At 44.2% G+C, this 22884-nt stretch overlaps 1 protein-coding gene across 1 annotated transcript; it reads left to right on the top strand.

Annotated features, from left to right (window-relative positions):
• The first annotated feature begins 16831 nt into the window (after positions 1–16831).
• Positions 16832–22816, top strand: mtfp1 (mitochondrial fission process 1). Its single transcript, XM_056589566.1, has 4 exons — positions 16832–16969; positions 19444–19571; positions 20144–20376; positions 20826–22816. Exons 1-4 carry the CDS (start codon positions 16882–16884, stop codon positions 20890–20892), a joined length of 516 nt encoding a protein of 171 aa, XP_056445541.1. The 5' UTR covers positions 16832–16881; the 3' UTR covers positions 20893–22816.
• The last annotated feature ends 68 nt before the right edge of the window (positions 22817–22884 follow it).

Raw genomic sequence — 22884 nt, 5'->3', positions numbered from 1 at the left:
TAAGTGCGTCGCCCAGAATTCCTGACTATGCGACTAAAACACTACGGCCCTACGCAGCTCGCAAAGACTGTGATTGGCCAGCTAACCACATCCTTTCAGGAGTCTCACATTTCCGGTTTTACAGCATAATAGCGCCATTTTTAAAAGGCCGTGACAGAAGCGAATGAAGAATTTTGAAGAAGGAGAAGAAGAAAACACAAGAACGAATTATGATAATTATAAATATAAACAAGCCAGCGATTTCCACTTCCACGCCCACAGATTAGTTTGTTGCTCCCCCTACTGTTCTGGCAGAGAATCCCCTTGCAACACGCGCAATCCTTAAGGAACCTCAAAGGAACCGTAAATCAAAACTTGTCTAAAACAAGTCCCTTGCGTAAATTACGTGCTTACGTCTCTGCGTCTAAAACGACCCTAAATCGGCCTTTACAGAACAGATGCCTCCGACACCAGCCTTCCGAGTTGCAAGTGGGGAAATATCTTGCGGCATTTCACAAAGGCACGCCCCCTTTCGGAATTCTGAGAGTATAGGGCTCTCAACTCTCACGCATTCGGCGTGAGACACACGCAATTCAACCCATTCACACGCTCACACGCCACACTTCGTATTTCTCACGCAGAGAAAAATGACCAGGATAGCGCCCACCAATTTCGGCCGCTATTTAAAAGTGGAACAGGTACGAATCAAATGGGATTCCCGTACGTAGGGTAACCAGACTTCCTCTTTTGGCCGGACATGCCCCCTTTTGGAGACACTCCAAAAAATATGTGGCGGAATTTAAAAATCGTAGGGTATTTTATTATAGCCTCATACATGTTGACATTGAATTTGCGTTGCGTTTCCCTGGGTCGTTCACAAACTTATGCTGCTATCCATTTGGATGGTACGCTGGTACGAACGACCAGCTTCAGCGAGAACGTGACGTATTTCCCTTGCTCCAGCCTTCCAGTTTGCCATTTGTGTTTCTGTCGAGCCACGAGGGAGAGTAGTAGCATGCTAGTCTGCTAAAGAACTGGTTCACCTCGTACCTCACTGACAGAACTGAGCACGTTGCCCTGGGCAAAGCAAAATCACACACCAACAACGTCACCTGCGGTGTCCCCCAGGGCTCGGTGTTGGGCCCCACACTGTTCTCACTGTACATGCTCCCCCTGGGTAGTGTCATTAGCAGGCATGGCTTGTCTTACCACTGCTATGCTGATGATACACAGCTCTACATCAGGACAACCCCCACTTCTTCTGCCCCTCTGCCAACATCCACACTGACCACCTGCCTGGAGGAGATAGAGGCGTGGATGAAGCTCAACATCCTACAACTTAACAGCCATAAAACGGAAGCCATCCTTGTTGGCACGCCACATCAGCTCCGCTCCCCCACCATCACCAATATCACCTTCTCTGGCAAAAACATCCCCCTTTCCACATCCGTCACCAACCTCGGTGTTAAAATGGACCCACAACTTAATTTTGACACCCACATCAAACACCTCTGTAAGACAGCTTTATACCACCTCAGGAACATCGCCAAACTCCGCCAATCACTCACCCTGGCTGATGCAGAGAAGCTCGTCCATGCCTTTGTCTCCTCCAGGTTGGACTACTGCAATGCACTCCTCATTGGGATCCCTGGCAAGAGCATCCAGAGGCTCCAATACATTCAAAACAGTGCTGCCAGGGTCCTGATGAGGGTGCGCAAGCATGACCACATCACCCCCATCCTGAAATCACTGCACTGGCTCCCTGTCTCACTCAGAATTGAGTACAAGGTCTCCCTCCTCACCCACCAGTGCCTTCACGGACTTGCCCCCCTCTACCTTCAGGAACTCCTCACCCCCCCGACAAACTCACGTACACTCCGTTCAGGATCCACTCACACCCTCCAAACCCGACATACGAAGCTGTGCACCATGGGTGATCGGGCCTTTTCTGCTGCTGCCCCTAGACTATGGAACGCCCTCCCTGACCACCTGAGGGCTCCACAGACTACAGCTCTTTTTAAACGGAACCTCAAAACCCATCTCTTTAAAAGAGCATTTAGCTAAACTTTCTTTGAGGATCCCCCTTTTTAATAGTTTTTTGGTATTTTTTTCTCTGAAGCACTTTGAGATTCTTGAATATAAAGTGCATTATAAATAAAATGTATTATTATTATTATTATTATTAGTCATCATTACCAACATAGCCTCTTTGGCAAACCAGCTTCAAAACAAAAATTTACATTGAATTGCATGCAAAGCAAGACCGTGCAATGCATATATTGGTGACCGGATTAAAGCAGCAATGAAATCAAGTGTGTAAGAGGTTTTAAAAACGACATTAAAACCACCAACGTGGTACAAATAGAAAGAAAATACATCTCATCCCCCATTAACTATGGGCGCAGCCATCTTCTTTGCGAGTTGTACAGCTCTCCTCGCTCTACTTTGAAAGCGACGAGATACTACGACCAAAAGGGGGCGTGCCTCAGTGAAATGCCGCAAGAAAGCAGGGAGATTTGCGACTTTACCACTTCGTAAATCCAAATGGATAGCAGCATAATTAGGCTACGCCCTCCCCTACTCAGTTCTGTTTGCTTTGCATTGGTGGAAGTGAGAAAGGGGGAGTGGTTAAGTAGAGCCTTCAGATTGGACGGTTTGACTTACTTAGTTACCGTCATGTTTTGCATTTTTTTTTTTACCATAATTGTTTTATAGGGACAAACATTAACAAATTTCTCCTACAGGGGATTGATAAAGTTCTATCTATTGAAAAGAAAGAAACACTTGGTCATACTTTACACACTTTACCACAGCATCTACTGAATGCCACAGATATATTAAGCATTGGACCGAATGACACATTAATATATACTTATGTTTTTGCAGGTTTGCAACATTTAAAAGTTCAGGGGAAAGTATATTCCTCTATTGGTGTTGCTTAAAACAATAGCCTTTTGAGGGAGTGTTGTTTCTGAATATTAGTGTTAAGGGCCATTAATGCTTACTATCATACATTAGTCACCATGTCTGTGGACACATTTGTATGCAGTCACATGTTAATATCCCCCCCCCCCCCCCCCCCGCTAAAATCTCACTCTGAACTCAGTTCGAGGTGGAAAAGTATGTTGAATTATATGACCAAAGTTCCCTTCATTATAAAGACAACACCAAAAAGGACATTGCCTGGCGAGCCATAGCTCTGGAGATTGGATCTTCAGGTGAGAAATCAACAATGGTGGACTAAGTACCCAAACCATTAACCATAATGGGAAATAGACTAAATCAAGTCACATATAATCACACCATGTAGGTAGGAACCAGATTACTTGTAATATATATTTTTATTTAAGGCAAGGCAAATTCATTTATATAGCACTTTTCATGCATGAAGCAGACTTGTGCTTCACATAGAAACATTCTCATACAATAAAATAGATAAGTAAACGAAAACACAGGCAAAGCTCAAAAATGCATTGTCATGTATTAACTGTCTCTCTGGTATCAGATCATGTATTAACTGTCTCTCTGGATTTAAGGAAAAATAACATTAAGTGTCTCGAGCACTCAAATAAAATACACTGGCTACTGAATCCAGCACAGCAATAACATCACTGTATTTATCCCGAGGGATAAAAAAAAAGTATATATATATATATGTAAAAGAGTATACCAGAGAGGGATAATAACTAGATTATAGGTCATCATACTTTGAAAGCGACGAGATACTACGACCAAAAGGGGGCGTGCCTCAGTGAAATGCCGCAAGAAAGCAGGGAGATTTGCGACTTTACCACTTCGTAAATCCAAATGGATAGCAGCATAATTAGGCTACGCCCTCCCCTACTCAGTTCTGTTTGCTTTGCATTGGTGGAAGTGAGAAAGGGGGAGTGGTTAAGTAGAGCCTTCAGATTGGACGGTTTGACTTACTGAGTTACCGTCATGTTTTGCATTTTTTTTTTTACCATAATTGTTTTATAGGGACAAACATTAACAAATTTCTCCTACAGGGGATTGATAAAGTTCTATCTATTGAAAAGAAAGAAACACTTGGTCATACTTTACACACTTTACCACAGCATCTACTGAATGCCACAGATATATTAAGCATTGGACCGAATGACACATTAATATATACTTATGTTTTTGCAGGTTTGCAACATTTAAAAGTTCAGGGGAAAGTATATTCCTCTATTGGTGTTGCTTAAAACAATAGCCTTTTGAGGGAGTGTTGTTTCTGAATATTAGTGTTAAGGGCCATTAATGCTTACTATCATACATTAGTCACCATGTCTGTGGACACATTTGTATGCAGTCACATGTTAATATCCCCCCCCCCCCCCCCCACCGGCTAAAATCTCACTCTGAACTCAGTTCAAAACTTGAGAGCCCTACTGTTGCCCCCTTCAAAACAGATCGGAGGTTCAGAAACTCTCACGTGTCTTTACGTAAACCTTCCCTTCTTCCGAAATAAGAGTGTTCAGGGAACGCCCCTCAGAAGTTCGTAGGCTATGACATAAAACCGGAAAAACAGATAGTTTGTGAGACTGTGCCGTGTTCCAATATCCATACTATCCGTACTTACTAGCCTAACACCGGGATTCCACCGGACGCGTACGCACCGCGGAACGGGTGCGTCCTCTGCCCTGCGTCCATTCCTACTGGGCGCGTAACGGCAGCGTAGCGCTGCCTTGCGAGCCAGCCGTATTCACGCGAGATCACGCGATAATCCTAAACCTAATGTACTCACCTTCCACTCCCAAAACTATTGCAATTAAATGCCACGCTTTGTCCTTTCTGACATTTTCCTTATAAAAAGGATGATTTGGTACATAAATGACTTCATGTTGCTGAACTTCGACAATGAATCTCTCGTCGTCCATGTTGCCGACCCTCTGAGACCCTTTGATTGATTGACTGCTGACCTGGTGCCACCAATCATGACGTAATAATGTTGATGTGAAGTTACATGAGCTGAGTATTGTGTTTTATTTTGAAAATTGACCGGATGCTCTATGGCTTTTACTTTTTCACTTCCTGCCCTGCTCGATCTGCTCTGTTGAAATTGACGCGGTTAGCAGCGGCTAGTGGGAAAATTAGAAGTGCGACGGAAAGATAGCGCCGCGGCGCGGCACGCCGCTCCTGGGACGCTGCTGAAACGTTCCGCGGCGCGCCCGGTGGAAATGGTCTCATTGATTAACGCCCCGTGCCCACTACCTCCGTCCGTTGACTGATCCCCATTGACTTTGAATGGGGACGGACGCGCAATGCATTGTGGATCCGTCCGTTCCGTTGGAGCCTTCGGCTCCGTCAAGAAGTTGAAAAATGTTCAACTTTTTCGGCATCCAATCAGATCGCGTATGCAAATTTAAGCACTGTGACGCGACTCGGGCTCTGACGATACTGGAAAGCGGGAAAGCGGGTCATCTTGCATCGCAACAAGCAGGAAGAAGCGGGAAGAACCCGGCGAAGCGATTTGATTGGCTGACGGATGCCTCTGCAAAGACTACTCCCCCATCAGTCAGCCACGCCTTCCCACGTCCGTTGACTGACGGAGGTAGTGGGCATGTAGGGTTAGGCCTGACCCTACATGCCCACTGCACCATCAAATCGCTTCGCCGGGTTCTTCCCGCTTCTTCCTGCTTGTTGTGATGCAAAAGATGACCCGCTTTCTGGCTTTCCAGTATCGTCAGAGCCCAAGTCGCGTCACAGTGCTCAAATTTGCATACGCGATCTGATTGGATGACGGATCCGTCGCTGCCGAAAAAGTTGAACATTTTTCAACTTTTTGACGGAGCCGAAGGCTCCAACGGAACAGACGGATCCACAATGCATTGCGCGTCCGTCCCCATTCAAAGTCAATGGGGATCAGTCAACGGACGGAGGTAGTGGGCACGAGGCGTAAATACACCGGCGCCGCAGAGGTGTGTCAAAAACTCTGCCCCCATTATTCCGGATGTACTAGCCCACACAGCGTTCCGCGCCGCGCCGCCCAACTAGTCTTCGAGCCAATATTCTATTCCCTAGCGTCGCCTCCCCTGAAAAGGCGCTTTTTAAAAGCTGGTTTGTACATCCCGGGTCCCGTAGGCATCTCTATATCTACTCCTCACCACTGGATGCCGCCCTCTTTCGTTTGTGAGAAAACTATTCTGAGAGAATGGACGATGAGAGACTGGTCGTCGAGGTGGAAAAGTATGTCGAATTATATGACCAAAGTTCCCTTCATTATAAAGACAACACCAAAAAGGACATTGCCTGGCGAGCCATAGCTCTGTAGATTGGCTCTTCAGGTGAGAAATCAACAATGGTGGACTAAGTACCCAAACCATTAACCATAATGGGAAATAGACTAAATCAAGTCACATATAATCACACCATATAGGTAGGAACCAGATTACTTGTAATATATATTTTTATTTAAGGCAAGGCAAATTAATTTATATAGCACTTTTCATGCATGAAGCAGACTTGTGCTTCACATAGAAACATTCTCATACAATAAAATAGATAAGTAAACGAAAACACAGGCAAAGCTAAAAAATGCATTGTCATGTATTAACTGTCTCTCTGGTATCAGATCATGTATTAACTGTCTCTCTGGATTTAAGGAAAAATAACATTAAGTGTCTCGAGCACTCAAATAAAATACACTGGCTACTGAATCCAGCACAGCAATAACATCACTGTATTTATCCCGAGGGATAAAAAAAAAGTATATATATATATATGCAAAAGAGTATACCAGAGAGGGATAATAACTAGATTATAGGTCATCATATAGGCTGCACCATATGGTTCTGCCATTGCACACTTAGTGGCGAATTGAAATATTGGCGTGCCTCTCAGGATCTGCACGGAGCTCCTGGACCAGATTGTGGCATACCCCCTGTTCTTGTCTCCGTTCATTGATGGGGTGCACCCAAACCCTTCGTCTTCTCTTTGCCCGCCTACAGCGCAGGAGAAGAAGGGCAGCCCCCCTCTGTCTGGCAACAGTTATTTGTTCTGTTGAAATAAAAAAAACTCAATAAAATGTAAAAGAGCTTGCTCAATTAAAATGGATAACTACTGGCTGCATACATGTAAATGTGTGGCTATGTTAAGGTTATATAGATGGATAGATAGATAGATACTGTATTGGTCCCAATGGGGATCAATAAAGCCATCCAGGAGCTCAATACAATAAATACACACAATAACAATTGGCCTTAAAAGGTGACTGCACTATATACTAAAAAAGCTTAATAGAAGGTCCTGCAGTTATTGAGATTGTTGATGCAGTAGATGAATAATTGCAAAATATAAAATAAATAAGAAATGACGATAAAGTGCCCTACAAACTAAGTTGATCTGATGCTTGAAAACATACTTTCACTGCGCAGATTATACATTTTTCAAATTATTCAGCCAAAAAGATGGAAAATAAATAAACTAGGCTACAATAGGCTACTCACCCATTGCGTTCCGTCTCTTTGCTGCGGTTGATTGACAGGTGACTTCCTGATTTTATACTGCAGCGCGGCCGTAGCGCCGCCTCCTGTTGGTGCTAGGGGCGTGCTTTTGACGCGTGTAAAATGCGCGCCGCTGCGCTGCGGCGCCGGTGTATTTAGGCCTTCAGAGTGGAAGCGATCAAGGCCTAAATACCGCGGCGCGTACGCCTCCGGGGGAATCAAGCCTTGAGTTTCAGTATGTAGGGCGTTCCGATTCAGATCGGGCGAAAATAAGTACTGAAAGGACCCGGATGGTGTACTCAAAACAGTCAAATCAAAAGTGTGAGCTCATGGGACCTATGAGATCGAAAAATATGAATGGGTGTCAATGGAGAGAAAATAATTATTTTCTGGTCCCAGTCTTTATATGCCCTGGATTACACATATGTTGTTTGTGGATTTAAATGATAATTATTATTTTTTTATTAATTATTATTATTATTTTTTTTTTTCATGTTTGTGTTGTTAGTGGTTCGGGGGGCAGCCTTTATGCGCATGCTCGCCTCTTCTTATTTCATTTTCTTCTGGATTTCTGTAGCAGAAGCAGCGCCCCTTATGGGCCTGGCATGTGTACTACAGCGTTTCTACAGATCTACCCGGTTTCGCTTGACTCCGTCTTTACGGAGATACTCCGAAACCGGATAGATCGAAACCGGAACGGTTTCGCCCGTTTCGGCTTTGTGTGGACGGGGCCTTAATCTAGTGCGTGAAACGTGCAGGAGACCCATGCTACGTGATCTAAGGGACCTGGGAGCTGAGTGGTGATGGATGAGCTCTGTAATGTAGGGCGGGGTTAAGGGCTTTAAAAACCATAAGTAGGGTTTTAAAATGAATTCTGTGCTGGATGGGCAACCAGCGGGGAAATGCTAGGATGGGGGTTATATGATCCCGCTTTCTTGATCCAGTCAGCAGCCTTGCTGTGGAGTTCTGGACCAGCTGAAGGCGAGAGAGGAGTGAGTGAAGGAGTCCTAGTTAAAGGGAGTTGCAGTAATCAAGCCGTGATGTAATGAAAGTGTGTTATTACTTTTTCCAGATTGTGAAATGATAAATTGGGTTTCATCTTAGCAATGACTCTGAGCTGGTAAAAACTGCTCTTGACTACAGCAGCAATTAGCTTGTCAAAGCAAAAATTCGAGTCAAGATGACACCCAGGTTTCTGACGTGGGGTTTGACGTAGGGGGAAAGAGAATACCTAGGTTGGCCGCACGAGGGACTTTAGATTTGGAAGGGCCAAATATAATGACTTCCGTTTTGTCATTGTTAATTTGGAGGAAGTTACTTCCCATCCAAACTTTTACCTCCTCAAGGCATTCAAGGAGGGTCTGGAGCGAGTCTGCAGATCTGATAGGAGGGTATAAATGCGAGTCATCTGCATAAAAGTGAAATGAGATGTCATGCTTTCTGATTATATTACCTAGAGTGAGCATGTATAGGCAGGAGAGGACTGGGCCTAAAATGGACCCCTGGGTGGTGCACTGTCCCGTGGGCCTGTGAAAGCAAATCCGATCTAAACAGTACTCACAGTCCAATAAATGAAAGGCCATAGATGTCTCTGGGGTGTGTAAAGTGATATTAGGAGTGTGTATGCATGTGAGATGTATGTGGAGTCTACTTTACTCTTCTCTGTTGGTTGAGCAATAATACGGAATGAGGGAGAAAATAGTGTTTGTATTTGAATGCAGCAAGGCATTCTAAAGCGTCTTCCGGGTGGCGGGAGCTGATACTCCTTATTTAAGACATGAGGATGTGTTTAGCGCAACAGTCAAAGAAGTGAACCTCCATTGTGTGGCCCACCAGCTTTGAGCAAATGCTCAGAAGTCTTAGTATCCTGTTTTTTAACTGGACAGAGAGGCCACAGAACCAAACTGCCCCCCATACTACAGTATGCTTTGTATTGTGGATGTAAAGAATTGATGTAGGATGTCCTTACTGGCTCAAAAGGATCTAAGTCTTCTCAAAAAATAAATTCTCTGTTGGACTTTGTTGCAAATGTAATCCACATGCTGTGACCAGGAGAAGACACTATCCACATATATCCCTAACTATTTGAAGGATGCTGACTGTTTTATGGATATGTCATGAATTTTGACTGGGGCAGGTGTGTGTTGAACTGTGCCAAAAATGACCTCCTCTGTTTTGATGGGATTCAATGTGAGGGTTTTTTGCACTCCCCATTCGACCAATCTCTTCACACTCTCATAGTAGAGGTCAGGCTGCATCTCCTCTGTCATCAGGGCCACCAGTGCTGTATCATCCGAAAACGTAATGAGGTATTAGTCAGGGGTACTGATGGGGTAATCGTTGGTATAGATTGTGAAAAGCTGTGGTGAGCTCACACATCCTCTACTGCTCGTTGTGACCAGGGGGGGAGTTTGTCTTGTTAACTCTGACCAGCTGTTGCCTACGGATGAGGAAAGAGTGGTTCCAATGAATAAGGTATGGATTAATGTCCAACTGTTGCATTTTGGAGAGAAGTAAATCCAGTTTGATGGGATGGAAAGCAGAGGAGTACTCAATAAACAATACTCATAGCATATGGTTTGTGTTTTGGTAAGTCCAGGTGTTTAAGGACAAGGTGTGTAAGGGTAGCGACGGAATCATCTGTGTTGCTGCCACACAAATTTATATTGGTCCAGTTTACTCGTCACTGACCTGGAGAGCAAGGGGAAGATGATTCTTTCCAGTGACTTCATCAATATAGAGGATAGAGCCACAGGTCGGAAATCATTGCATTGGGCATGGTTTCTTTGGAAGCGGGATCACATGTGAGGTTTTCCAGGCAGTGGGGACAGTGTGGGTCCAATGACTGGAATATTGGCTGCCACACATGGGCAAACTCTTCACTGTACGTCTTCAGGACAGAGGCTGTGATGTTATCAGGACCCGTAGACTTCCGTGCGTTGAGGTGTCCGAACGCCTGGGCAACCTGCACTCCTGATATCTGTACACTGTCAACAGGGTGCACAATGACTGACTGAAGGATGTCTGTATATCTTTCTTCTGTCCCAGAGACGGCGAACCTGATGAATAAAGGGTTCAACTCCACTGCAGATGCCAGCTCATCAGTTGTTATGAAGGGCTTGTGTTGTTTACTTACAATTACGGCATTTAGCAAACGCTTTTATCCAATGCGACTTACATCGGTTAATACACACATTGACAGACACGGCAGAGTCAACCAGGCAAGGCGACATCAGGAGCAGTTAGCGTTAAGTGTCTTGCTCAGGGACGCATCAACACTCAGCTAGGAGGTGCTGGGGATTGAACTAGCAATCTTTCAGTTACAAGACAACTGCTCTACCTCCTGAGCTAAGCCGACACTACTTTTACTTGGCATCCATGCCATGTTTTTGATGGCACTCGAAATTTTCCTAGAGTCATTAGCCTTGAATAGTTCCTCCAGATGTTTTTTATGTGTGTCCTTTGCCTTCCTTATCTTCCCTCTGAGTTCCTTATCTTTCCTCCTCAGTTCCTGAGTATCCTTTTGTTTGAAAGCCAATTTTAATTTGTTAATTATTTGTTTAATGTCCTTAGTTACATATGTTTTATTGTTAAGGTACACTCTGACAGTTTTCGTTGGGATTATGGATTCCACGCAGACGTTTATATAGTCTGTTGTAACAGTGCATGCTGAATCCAGAGTGCTTTCCCTTAGCACCTCCCAATTAAGTACAGTCAAAACAGGCACCCAGCGCATCTTGACTATCTTGAGACTCGTATGGATTTATTCTGAGACATACTGCTTTTTAATTTAGTCCGATAGGTTGGAATGAGATGGATCACATTGTGATCAGAATTTCATACTGGTGGTTTGCTTCTGGATGTGTATGCATCACTTTTGTTCGTGTAACATTCATACAGTATATTCTCCTTCCTTGTTTTGCACTTAATAACCAGATGAAACCCTGACAAAGCTTTCTCCAGGTTACAGATGTTCAAATCACCTAAAATGATGGCAGGGGCTTCGGGGAATTGTTGCTGTAGATTGCACAAATAATCTGCTATTGCAATTGCGGCGCGATGTATTTTGCTGCTTGGTGGGACCTAAACAACAAATAGCAGGATGCAGCCAAATTCCCGTGGGAGATAAAATTGGCTCAAGCCAATGGCTGAAAGTTCTCATTAATGTATGTGCAGACTCCGCCCCCTCGGGTTTTCCCTGAGTTTTCATTTCTGTCTGTGCGAATAAGTGAGAAACTGCTATGTTTCGGTGAAACATAGCAGGGCCGCTTCGCGGAATTCAAAAGAGTACCTGGCATATCTTCTTATTTCCTCGATTTTATTTTGGATGGAGCGTAGGTTTGCCAAGATCATGGAAGGTAGGGCTGGTCTGAATTTCCTCTGCCGTAGTCTCCTTCTGATGCCGCCTCGTCTCCCTCGCTTCCTCCTCTGGGTTGGCTGACCTCCGCCGCCGGGGATCGAAGGGAGCAGTCCGGGCTGTTTTCTCCACGGACGGTGTATCTTTCTTCCCAGTTCTTTTGGTACATTATCCAGCAACGCGGGGGGTATTTGATCTGTACTTCTTGACGTAATCCCGAGGGCTAGAAGTATGTTGCAACCCTAAACGACAGGTTGGCTTGTGTTGTAACGTATCGGTTGAGCCAAACATTGTCAGAATAAGTGATGCCAGTTCCTGATAGTGGGGTACAGATACTGGCTAGTATCACCGGCTACACACAGAAACCTGATTTGCATGCAACTATGTTTCTCCTTTATTTAATTTATTTCTTGCATGCAACCTCTTGCGGGCCAGAAAAAAATTAAGAGGGGCCGCATTTGGCCCACGGGCCGCTAGTTGAATAGGCCGGCCATAAAGAGTGGGGGACGGCGCTTGAACTGTGTGGGATGGCCTAGGGCTGCACGATATGGGCAAAATATGATATCCCGATATTTTTTGGCTGAATGGCGATGTACGATATATATCTCGATATTTTCTATAGAGAGGGTTGGATGTTTTCTTTGTAAGTCAAAAGCCACATGTGAGATGTTGCAAGCACCTTTATTAAAACATAGGTCAGTATGACTGCAACATGTGATTTTGTATCGTTATTTTCAACAGAATTTAATGAACATGTTAAAAAAAAAAAGGGACGTTTTTCACCTTCACAAAATAATCATCTATGCAAAACAATATAAAGCTGTAGGTTACACACATTAGCTACCATTAAGAGCATTGGCTTCGTCGCATTGTCCTGCGTACTATGGTGAGGATTTCAGTGCGCCGTAACTTTAATCCCCCGCCCCCTCCCTTCTCCGTTCCATTTGGGAACATGTTTGGTTTCATTTCGCTTGTTTCGTATATTACAATTAATTAATTAAGAGCGTCACCAGAGGGCGCCCCCAACACATTTGCCGAGCGCCGGCCCTGGTTTCGGGGCAGAAGAAACGGTCGCGGCCGGTGATGCAGCAGCACAGCCACAGAGTTTTACGCATTCCTCATCACTTTGTGCCGCTGCTGTAAATGGTGGAAAAGATTTGTCGTGCTTCCACTTTTAGTCGCAACGATTTCGCTACACTCTCTAGAGATGACCTGCAGCTGCTGCTCATCTGTTGTTTTTAAACCCAAACTATTTCCACATTATGGAGCCGTTGTTTCTCCTCTTTGAAACAATTTCGTCTCCCGCCGCCGTTTTGTTTTCTTTACGGGTATCATCCATGCTTGTCGTGTTGTCAGGGGGCGGCGGGGGCGGGAATGAGGCGTCTTTGCACACGGCACGTTCGGAAAGACAGAGTGGGAGGGGGAGGGGTCGCGCTCACAGTCTCCAAGGCAAGCGCTGTAGACGCTTGAGGGGGAAACTGACCATTTCAACGCATATCGATATAAACGATATTGTCAAATCTTGTATCCCCTTGGAAATTATATCGATATATCGTACATAGCCGATATATCCTGCAGCCCTAGGATGGCCCCATCTCAACGTGTTGTCCAACCACGATGGTAGAACGCACCGCTCTAGCCAACATGCATAGCGGTCGGAGAGAGGGCGAGCTGACAGCTGAGGAAGGCTGTCCAGGAATAACCCGTATTCCTCTGCCCCTACCGCCTCCACACAGTGTGTGAACCAAGGGGGGCATCCCATGAAAGGGAGGGGGCTCAGCGTGCTTGGTAGACGTTACAGAGTCAGTCGCTGTACAAACAGCGAGCTGTCTAGATGCCGCGCTCGTGCCAAATGGCCCGCTGAACCATGGTGGACCAGGCCATATGCCGGCCGGCCAAAACGGCTATAGGCTGGCATAGCTGGAGGATGGTGCTGGAGAACCGGGAAACTTAAGCCATCTTGTGGCTTCCTCCGGGGCGTAAGCCTCCCTGCCAGCCGACAAGGAGACCAGGGCAGAGGAGAGCAGGGCGATGTTGTTGACCGCCGCCGTAGATTGCGAGGCACAAACGAACACTCTGTCCGTCAGGCCGACACTCTGCTTCTGGAGGCGGTCGGGGGGCAGCGGCTTCTCTTTAGGACGCCATCTGGCGCCCGGACAGAGAAGTGCTGCCAGGGGAGGCTCGGAGGGATCCCCCTTGCCTGAGAATCAGCCCATCCCTCCAGTAAGTGAAGGCCTTCACCGGGACCTTCAGTGTAGAAGGGTCTCCACCCGCAGCGGTGAAGAAATGCTGAACAGGTGTGAACAGGGGTTACTGGGTAGCACGCCGGGAGGAAGACTTTGTGTGAAAGCACTCGCCCTGCATGTCATCCAACATGAGGGCGGGAGGCGGGGCTGGCATAGCGATGCCCTTGATGGCCGCCGCCTCGTCCATTATCTCCCCGAATAATTTGGCTTCTCCCTCGGGACGACCGTGGCGGTGGAAGCCCTGGAGTGGGAGAGCCCGGACGCGGAGTCTGCAAAGACGTTGTCAATGGAGGCGGCGTCGTCCACCTCGATGAGGTCCTCGTCTTCGACGTCCGGAAATCTGGCTTTAAAAATTTCGATGGCCTCGGAGAGGGCCACCGACGGTGAAATGAAAAGGTGGCTGGAGAGGAGCCCCTCTTCAGGCAGCGCGCGGCAGGAGGCAGCGCAGGAGGCGGGGGTAGATAAGGCAGCCACGGCGTCTTCCACGCCGAGGCACCTGTCATCCCGGCGCCAGAGAGGCGGAACAGGAAGAGCAATGAGGCCCTGAAAAGGCCCCAGCTCTCAAGGAATCGCCTCTTTAATGGCCCTGAAAAGGGCTGTTGGTCTGTCACCTCGCCCACGCCGCTGCCACAAGGTTCTAGAAGTTTCGAAGTCATAGCTGTTGATAGTACAAAGCTGAAAGAAAAGGGAGGATGAGCGGCGGTTCAAGCCGCCTTACATACACGGTGCCATAGGAAATGTGGGCGGTGCCCACGGTGATTGGTGCATAGTTGAAATTGCAGTGCATGCAAGCACGCGCACGGGACAAGCCCATAAGGCGAAGCCCAGACGGCCTACATGAAATAGAACTTTGTCGGTGGCATCTTGCTTTAAATATTGTCGCCGTAAAGGATTATGGGATACCACTATCTCCTTTCCTTTCGTTAAGGTTGCTCAGGAGTAACCTAAAGGAGGGTTCAAGGATGCATCGAAGCTCCATTCATAAGCATTTTTAGAATTCAAACCACCTTTCCTCAAATTACTTCCGGGTCATCTCGTTTGGAAAGGAAATTTCCTATGCAAAATAGAGAATTCGTAGAATCTCTGAGCAAAACTTCGACCCAACAGAGAGTTCAAAGCACTCTCCTCCGAGCTTAAAGGGGACCTATAATGCTTTTCGACTTTTATGACCTATAAACGTTGTTATAATGATTGATAGCCATGTTTAACCATACACAAAAAACGATGTAGATATTCGGGAAACTCTTCCTCTCATCTGGGCGCTTTCAGCCTTCTCTGTCAACGCTCCGTTTCGTCCTTCTCCGCCCCCTCGCCCCCCTCCTGCCAACCAGTGTTGGGGGTAACGCGTTAGAACTAACGCGTTAGAGTACTCTTATTCGTTTTTTCAGTAACGAGTAACCTAACGCGTTAGTTTTGCGAATTCAGTAATCAGTAACTCGTTAATTTCCAAAATAACCACTCGTTACTCCGTTACTTTAAGATTTTCCCTCGATAAGGAAAGTAAAGTCCCGGGTTTTCTGCATTTAGTCAGATGCTGCTGCCCTGCTCCTTGCATCTCTCTCTCTCGCTCTCTGTGTGTGTGTGCGCGCGCACCTGTGTGTGTAAGCTACGTGTGTCACCGCGGCAAGATGGACGAGAAGATAGCCTTAGATTCCTGGAGGTACGCTCATTATTTTGAGTTACAGAGCGAAAAGGACAAGAAGAACATAGTTGTCGTTTTGAGCACCTTCTTCTCCTACGTTTCAACCATTACTTTGGTGATAAATAGGCTAAAGGTAGCCTACGTGATTGTTATGAATGTAGGGCTATAGGGTCACACGAACATTTTCAGTTCTTCAATGTTTTTTTAGTGCCATGCACTGTTCTTTTGTGCAACGCATACGGTTAAATTGAGTTAAATTTCCAATTCTAAAAGGTTGCGTGCCTACCTGTTAAGCACTTTGTTAGGCGCCTGCACTTGTAAAGTGGATAAGCTATGTGTGACGCACTGTTCTTTTGTGCGCAGCCAATACGGTAAGCTACATTCTGTTAAAATAACTGCCTGTTACCGGAGTATGTTATTCATGGAAGCTGTTCAAATGATCAAAGGATGAATGCCTGTTAAATAAAACGTGCAATATGATGACTGTCTTTCCTGTCCTTATGCTATAGGTTCATGATTGATTCATAAACAGTCAGCACTGTTGGTGCATCTAAAGGAGGATGTGTGTTGTTGTTGTTGCGCTAGGCGGACATGCACGCACCCCAAACACATTTTAATTGTTGGTAACGCACGAGTACTCTAACGCGTTTCTTTTATTTATAGGTAACGTAGTAACGTAACGGATTACTTTTAATTGATAGTAACAAAGTAACCTAACTGATTACTTTCAAAAGTAACGATACCCAACACTGCTGCCAACCGAACTCTGTTGTGATTGGTTACCTTCCTTGGAGCGCGCGAGTGGGCAGATTTGACCAGGCATATGGGGACGTGGCAGGAGTACGTCTACGTAGATGTTTCCCGGAAATGTGAACAAGTGAATCGCAATCGTTGTCCCGAGTGTTTAGCGCTCTGCATAGCGACCCCAGACTGTCAGCAGGGAATACATCGAAATGCATTTACGTCATTATTTGACACTTTAGTATGGTTAAACATGACTATCAATCATTATAACAACGTTTATAGGAAGGTCATAAAAGTCGAAAAAGCATAATAGGTCCCCTTTAAGGTCCAAACCTCCGAAATTAATGGAAACTCCGAGCGTTTTGAAGGCGGCATAAGTGCTGCGAGACAGGAAATTACGTCACAAGTGCAGCTCAGAAGGCTGGTGTCCGAGGCATCTTGAACACACCATTACTGCTACTATAGGAAATGATAGAAGTGAAGGGCATGACTCCAAGTGAAGACCCCCCCTCTAAAGCGGTCGACATCTATCGTGACACATGGGTTCGCTTTTTAGGTAAGTACTTCATCGTCCGATATTTCTTGCTGACCTTAAAGCTTTGCCTCCCGATTCTCCATTCCATCGACCCTGAATATAGCTTACCTATTAGCATTCCAGGCTAACCATTTCAACCATTAAAGATCTATAAATACTTGCTATGACTTTGTAGGACCTTTCTTTGTACCTTTGTGGTCGCAGGACGTATTCTACACATGAAGCAATGGTTATATTGTTTTTAGTTTGTTTCACCAATTGGACGTCATTTAACTTATCTTTAGTTCATTTAACGACCAGGCAGTACAGCAGGGACCAGCATATTTGGTCCCTGCTGCTTGATACTGTCTGTATTATTTGGAACTGATAAAAAAACGATCACTCAACGATGACCTCTGAAGGGATAAACATTGATTCATGATAATGATAGTTGAAACATTGGGCTATTTCGTTGGATTACTAATTGATGTATACGAAGTCTATATGATGTACAATTCAAATTAAAGGCTGGCCAGAGCTTTGACCCCAAACAAACCATTCCGCTGCTTTGGTCAGAGATTGAGCCAATACTTCATACATCCAGGCCCAGTTCCAGAACATAATGCCTATGGGTGCATCTTAGATTACAGGGGGTGCACCAGTACTATCCTAAACCAGCTACCCAGCTTCAGTTCAGACTTCGCTTTTTACACAGGCCTTTCTACCAGTCGATAGACAAGCACTTCTGGGTAGTTCTACTGACATGTTGGGACAAAAAACATTTACTGTGCTTAAAAGATGGTATCGCATCATGTCTTGTGATGTGGAGAACATTTCAGCTGGTTTATTATATTAGTTTATTGATATCCAAGCTTTAGATATGAGATGGGTTTCTGATATGTGTGAAGTGTAAAGAAGAACATAATTCTACACTGAAAAGAAAACGTGTGACTGCAATGCAAAAATAACCAAATACCAGTTTGTTTTACATTAAATAACAGGTGTGTGTTTATCAATTCCAAAAAAAAAAATCTCCAGAAATCAATTGTGTAGTTAAAGATTCAAATAAAACTAACTATTTGCTTACTTGTGTGCAAAAGTCAGTGAACCCTGAACTGCATTGCTTAAATCGAGCAGGTAAATACAATCAGGTGGGGCACATTTAGTGATTAACCTGAATGGGTTCACTTTGGTGAGCCTAAACCTACCTGGTTTGATCTGTTTTATTGCCGCCCAATTTCTTCCCTAAAGATCTGCCATTATATTGGTCCATTTCATCACTACATTTGTCCGGAAAATAAAAATGTGGAATTTATAAACACACATCTGTTATTTCATATAAAAAATACTGGTAATGACAAATGAATTAATAATGGTTAAAATTAATCAAATTCGAAAAGGCTCAAGAGGTTAACATACTTTAAAGTAGCCTTGTCGTGTGACCAAATAATTTAACATTGTCATCCACTTTTAAACTTAAAAATAAAACATGCTCTGTATTTATCCAAGCAAACCACTAAATGTCACAAAATAATTTTACATTATCATTCACAAGATAATGCTTGAAATATATCACTTTATGTCTAATACATCTAGTTTATATGTAAATTTCACCTTTTGAATTAAATTACAAAAAAAGAGCTTTCCCCTGATATTCTTATATTATGAGATGCATGTCAATAAGTGCTTATTCTGCTGCCCAAAACTTTTAATGCTGACAGATAAAACCCAATTAGTAATGTTATTTTCACAAAGTAATCAGTAATACATTTTTTTACATTTCTTAAAGTTCACAAGATTGTAAATAAATACAATCAAAACACAACTGGCAAATATGGGTTCTTATGAACATAACACATTTAATACATGAATTAAATAAGCTGTTATTGACATAGCTTTGTGAGAACAAATTATTTTACATTGTCATTCAAATTGTAACTTTTGCAGCCTACCAGCATGTAGACAACAAGCTGTCAGCATCCATTTTCTCACACTGTCCCATGTTGTCCAGTATTCATGAACAACAAGCTGGAGAGTGGGAGACTGTAGGAGGTCCCAAGACAGTGGCACAATTGATCCACCAGGGGGAACAGGATCCATCCTCCTACCTGTTCTGGTTAATGTCTGATGTAGTTGATTCTTCTGCAGAGTTCTTTTTGAGCCCTTTTCGGATACCCATTGCTAAATGCTTAATTGTTGCTGCCGAAGAAGTTCGATGTCACCATCATTTTTTAGATACACTAACTAAAAAGTTGGTATTGGCGAAACCGGTTGTAATTTTTTATTTTGAGGTGGCAGGGGGTGTTGTCACAGCTAAATGTAACGATAAAGTAACTTGTAATCTAACTTAATTACTTTTAAAATCAAGTAATCGGTAAAGTAACTAAGTTACTATTTTAAGGAGTAACAAGTAATCAAATTACTTTTTGAAGGTATCTGTGGCAACACTGGCCAAGATAAAGGTATATCATTGTTTTTCAGACTGACCTCTGACCTCCATATTTGTCCGTCTGCAGGCTATGCCAACGAGGTGGGCGAGGCTTTCCGGGCCCTGGTGCCGGTCAGCATGGTAAGGGCCACCTATGGTGTGGCCACCGTCTATGTCACCGCTGACGCTGTGGACAAAGGGAAGAAGGCTGCGGCGGTGAGTGGTTCACGCATGAGTACTTGAATAGAGGACGATTCACTTATACTCCTCTCCTGCAGCAGAGGGCAGGACAGTGAAGGTTTGTGGGACTTTCTGACTCCCCGGTATGCAGCCTACCTGTTGCGTCTTGAACCAGGTGCTTGACCCACTTGTATCTGAATTCACTGTAAACCGCTTTGAAGCATTGGCCAAATAACAGTAATAAACAGTGAATGGAGTCCAAGAAAAACCGGGTTAAGGGATCAACAGTAAGGGTCCGATGGCCAGGAACTGGTGAACAGTATCTGGGGATCAATCTTTGGACAGTAAAATGTTTAATTTACTGTTCTGATCCGGCCAGTGCTAAACCATTTTGGAATCTCAATCCTCCTGTGTTGGTTATTTGGCACAGGCAGAACTGGTGAAATTCAACTTTTGTTGTGTAATAACAAAAGTTGAAATCGATCTATGAGCACAATATGAGCAGTAGTTGCAGCCTGTGCCTTTCTGCATCATTATTTGTAATGGGTTTATATTGAATCCAAACGTTTTATTACTGATTGTGTTGGTGTGGTTGTTCTTCCCTATAGGCCCATGGAGACGGCCCTGGGAGGACAGCCAAGGTGGCTGCTGCTGTGGTCGACACCTTTGTGTGGCAAGCCCTTGCGTCTGTGGCCATCCCCGGTTTCACCATAAACCGTGTGTGTGCCGGCTCGCTCTACCTGCTGGGCCGCACCACCAAGTGGCCCCTGCCCGTCCGCAAGTGGACCACCACGGCCATCGGCCTGTCCACCATCCCCTTCATCATCACTCCCATAGACAGGTGAGGGGGTAAAGACTCGCTGGTACCTACAGTAATCCCTGTCCACCATCCCCTTCATCATCACACCCATAGACAGGGGAGGGGGTTAGACCCGTCCACCATCCTACTCATCATCACCCCTTGACAGGTGAGGACCAGTCAAGGAGGACCAGTAGGACGGTTAGGGGGTTAAGACTCGCTGGTACCGACATGTTAAGTAAACCCCCTTTTTGGCAGGAGAAGTTCCGCCTACCAGTTACAAGAAATGCATCTGAACAGTCTGCAAGGTTCTAGAAATAACAGACCCATTGGTTTCAGTAGGAGCAGGAGGAGGGGTGTGGTTGGACAATGTGGTTGGAAATGCTTTGACACGTTCATGCATGTATGCGTAGCGTTAGCAGTAGGCTGTATCATGTGTCTCTGACCAGACCGCTGAACACGGTGAATACATGTCTCCTCATGTCCTGCAGATCTGTAGACTTGCTGCTGGACGCCAGCCTTCGGAAGATCTACGGGGGAGGAGAGAAGCAGGACTGAGGGGGAGACCCAAGAGGAGGAGAACAGATGCTGTGGAGGCCTGACACCATCCGGCTCATGGTCCTTTGTGAACTGTGCAATACAGTGCTGGTTCTTCCAGGAGTACAATGGTTTTATCTTTATTAATGCATCCACACAATATACAGATTAATACATTATTCTTGTTGACAATGCTCTATTGATCATAAATAAAGATTTTTAGATGCTTTGTAAGATACTTTCCAAAGTATATAAGAAATGATAAAAACAAAGCAGACTATATTTATTTCCATAATCTTTAGGAATATTTCAACAGTACATCTAATCTGGGACTATCAGTCATTTGTTTAAAATTAAATCTGAGAATTAGATTGTAAGGATTACTCTGCTGAAAGAAGGGATGTAGTGGATACGAGCCATGTTCACAAAGTCGAACTCATGTTACACACACTGGTGGTTTATGAGCCATACTCTGCTGCTATTGTGACAGCATGGTGTCCACCATGTTACGCTCTTACTGTAATATTTCTACTTCTTTCACTACTGTTTCACACTCCGGTTACTGCTGTTCCACACAATGTGTTCACTTGTGAAGCCATTTCATTAAGCACAAGAGATCGTTTTTTTTACCCATAGCAAAGTGTATAGTCGATTGATTTATCGTATGCCTTGACATTAAGGTGTACTTTATTTGAATGTTTGTGGCATCTTGTCACGATAGACAAGATGCCACGTTAATTACTTTAAATGTAGGAAATATGTGGATGATGACCTAGCTATTGTTAGTGACCTCACATGTACGATGAGCTCACAGATCTACGCTGGGCTTTCAATGATATGGTTTACTCAGGCGTAATACATGTATCGTTCAAGGTATTTTGTATTGATTATTAGGACTTGGTAAATCATTCCTCCATAATCGGTCAATGGTTTGGAGAAAAATTGTGTCACTCAGTCAGGAGTCCTAGATTAAGTCCATAAAAACTCTTCTGTCCAAATACTTATTGCTGTATAAATGAGAAGGATGGCAAAGACAAATATACTAACAAATATATATTTTATTACTGTTGGGTGGCAAGTGTATACTGTAGCTATGCAAGGGAAACATAGGTGGGACCTGTAAACCGGGCATTCAACTATAAGGGAATTCTTCAAGTAGACTTTTTAACCATCTCTTTTCTTTTAATGTTTTGTTCTGTTGCACTTTGTCAAAGCTTTAGGTTTACTTTTAAGTGACACGCCAATAAATCAGAATGAAAACCTATTGATATATTGTCATATTTTAGTTTGATATGATTGCATGTTTTTTGTAGGGGTCGTTTTTCTGTTATAGTAGACAAGATAATTGTAAACACATTAAAGTTTAAATACTGCAAAAAAAAAAAAAATTAAATAAATAAGTAGGATTAAAAATTGTTTTTTTATTGTTATGCTTTGGCAGCTGACATCTGACTCTTGCGGCATAAATTATGGCATGATAACATGTATTTGTTTTTGATCCCTAACGCATTTTTGATTACATTTGTAAAACGTGTCACTTACATTTTTACAATGTCGGTTCAATCCAAACTGCATCGATTGCCACCACATCTGATACAAACGATCAACCAGAGCATCGTTTAACCACTCAAAAGAAAGACCATTCCCGCGCTCTCACACAATTTTACGATGACATTAAAATGTCTGCAAGTTAATAAAAGCAAATTCCATCTTGACTAATTTTGAGGGGCTGCGTAGCGGGCAATGGCATGCCTGCGGAGTAGAGTGGGGAATCCAAAGTGACTAATGCCAATAAATTACCCTGATTGAGTATGCACGTGGTTGCTGTCACCAATTATTCTAATCAAGCACTTTTGTTTTGTACGTGTAGAGCTTCACCAGAGCTTTTAGCAATGGCTCGGTTTTTCAACGTTTTGCTGGCATATGTAGGCCTAGCTGTAGTCCAATCAGGTAAGATCAAAAATATCCTATGTTTCACTACTTTTTGCATTGTAAGAATAAATCCTTCGGAAT

The sequence above is a fragment of the Gadus chalcogrammus genome, chromosome 4 (genome assembly GCF_026213295.1).
Source record: "Gadus chalcogrammus isolate NIFS_2021 chromosome 4, NIFS_Gcha_1.0, whole genome shotgun sequence".
Lineage (NCBI taxonomy): Eukaryota > Metazoa > Chordata > Actinopteri > Gadiformes > Gadidae > Gadus > Gadus chalcogrammus.
Note: the sequence above shows the minus strand (reverse complement) of the source record. Positions and strands in the feature narration are given on the sequence as shown.

Bases quoted from the DNA above. Each gene is read 5' to 3' on its own strand.
- mtfp1 (XM_056589566.1), top strand. From the start codon at position 16,882: ATGATAGAAGTGAAGGGCATGACTCCAAGTGAAGACCCCCCCTCTAAA. The intron at 16,970-19,443 runs GTAAGTACTTCA...GTCCGTCTGCAG, and splicing joins CACATGGGTTCGCTTTTTAG to GCTATGCCAACGAGGTGGGC. The intron at 20,377-20,825 runs GTGAGGGGGTAA...CATGTCCTGCAG, and splicing joins ATCATCACTCCCATAGACAG to ATCTGTAGACTTGCTGCTGG.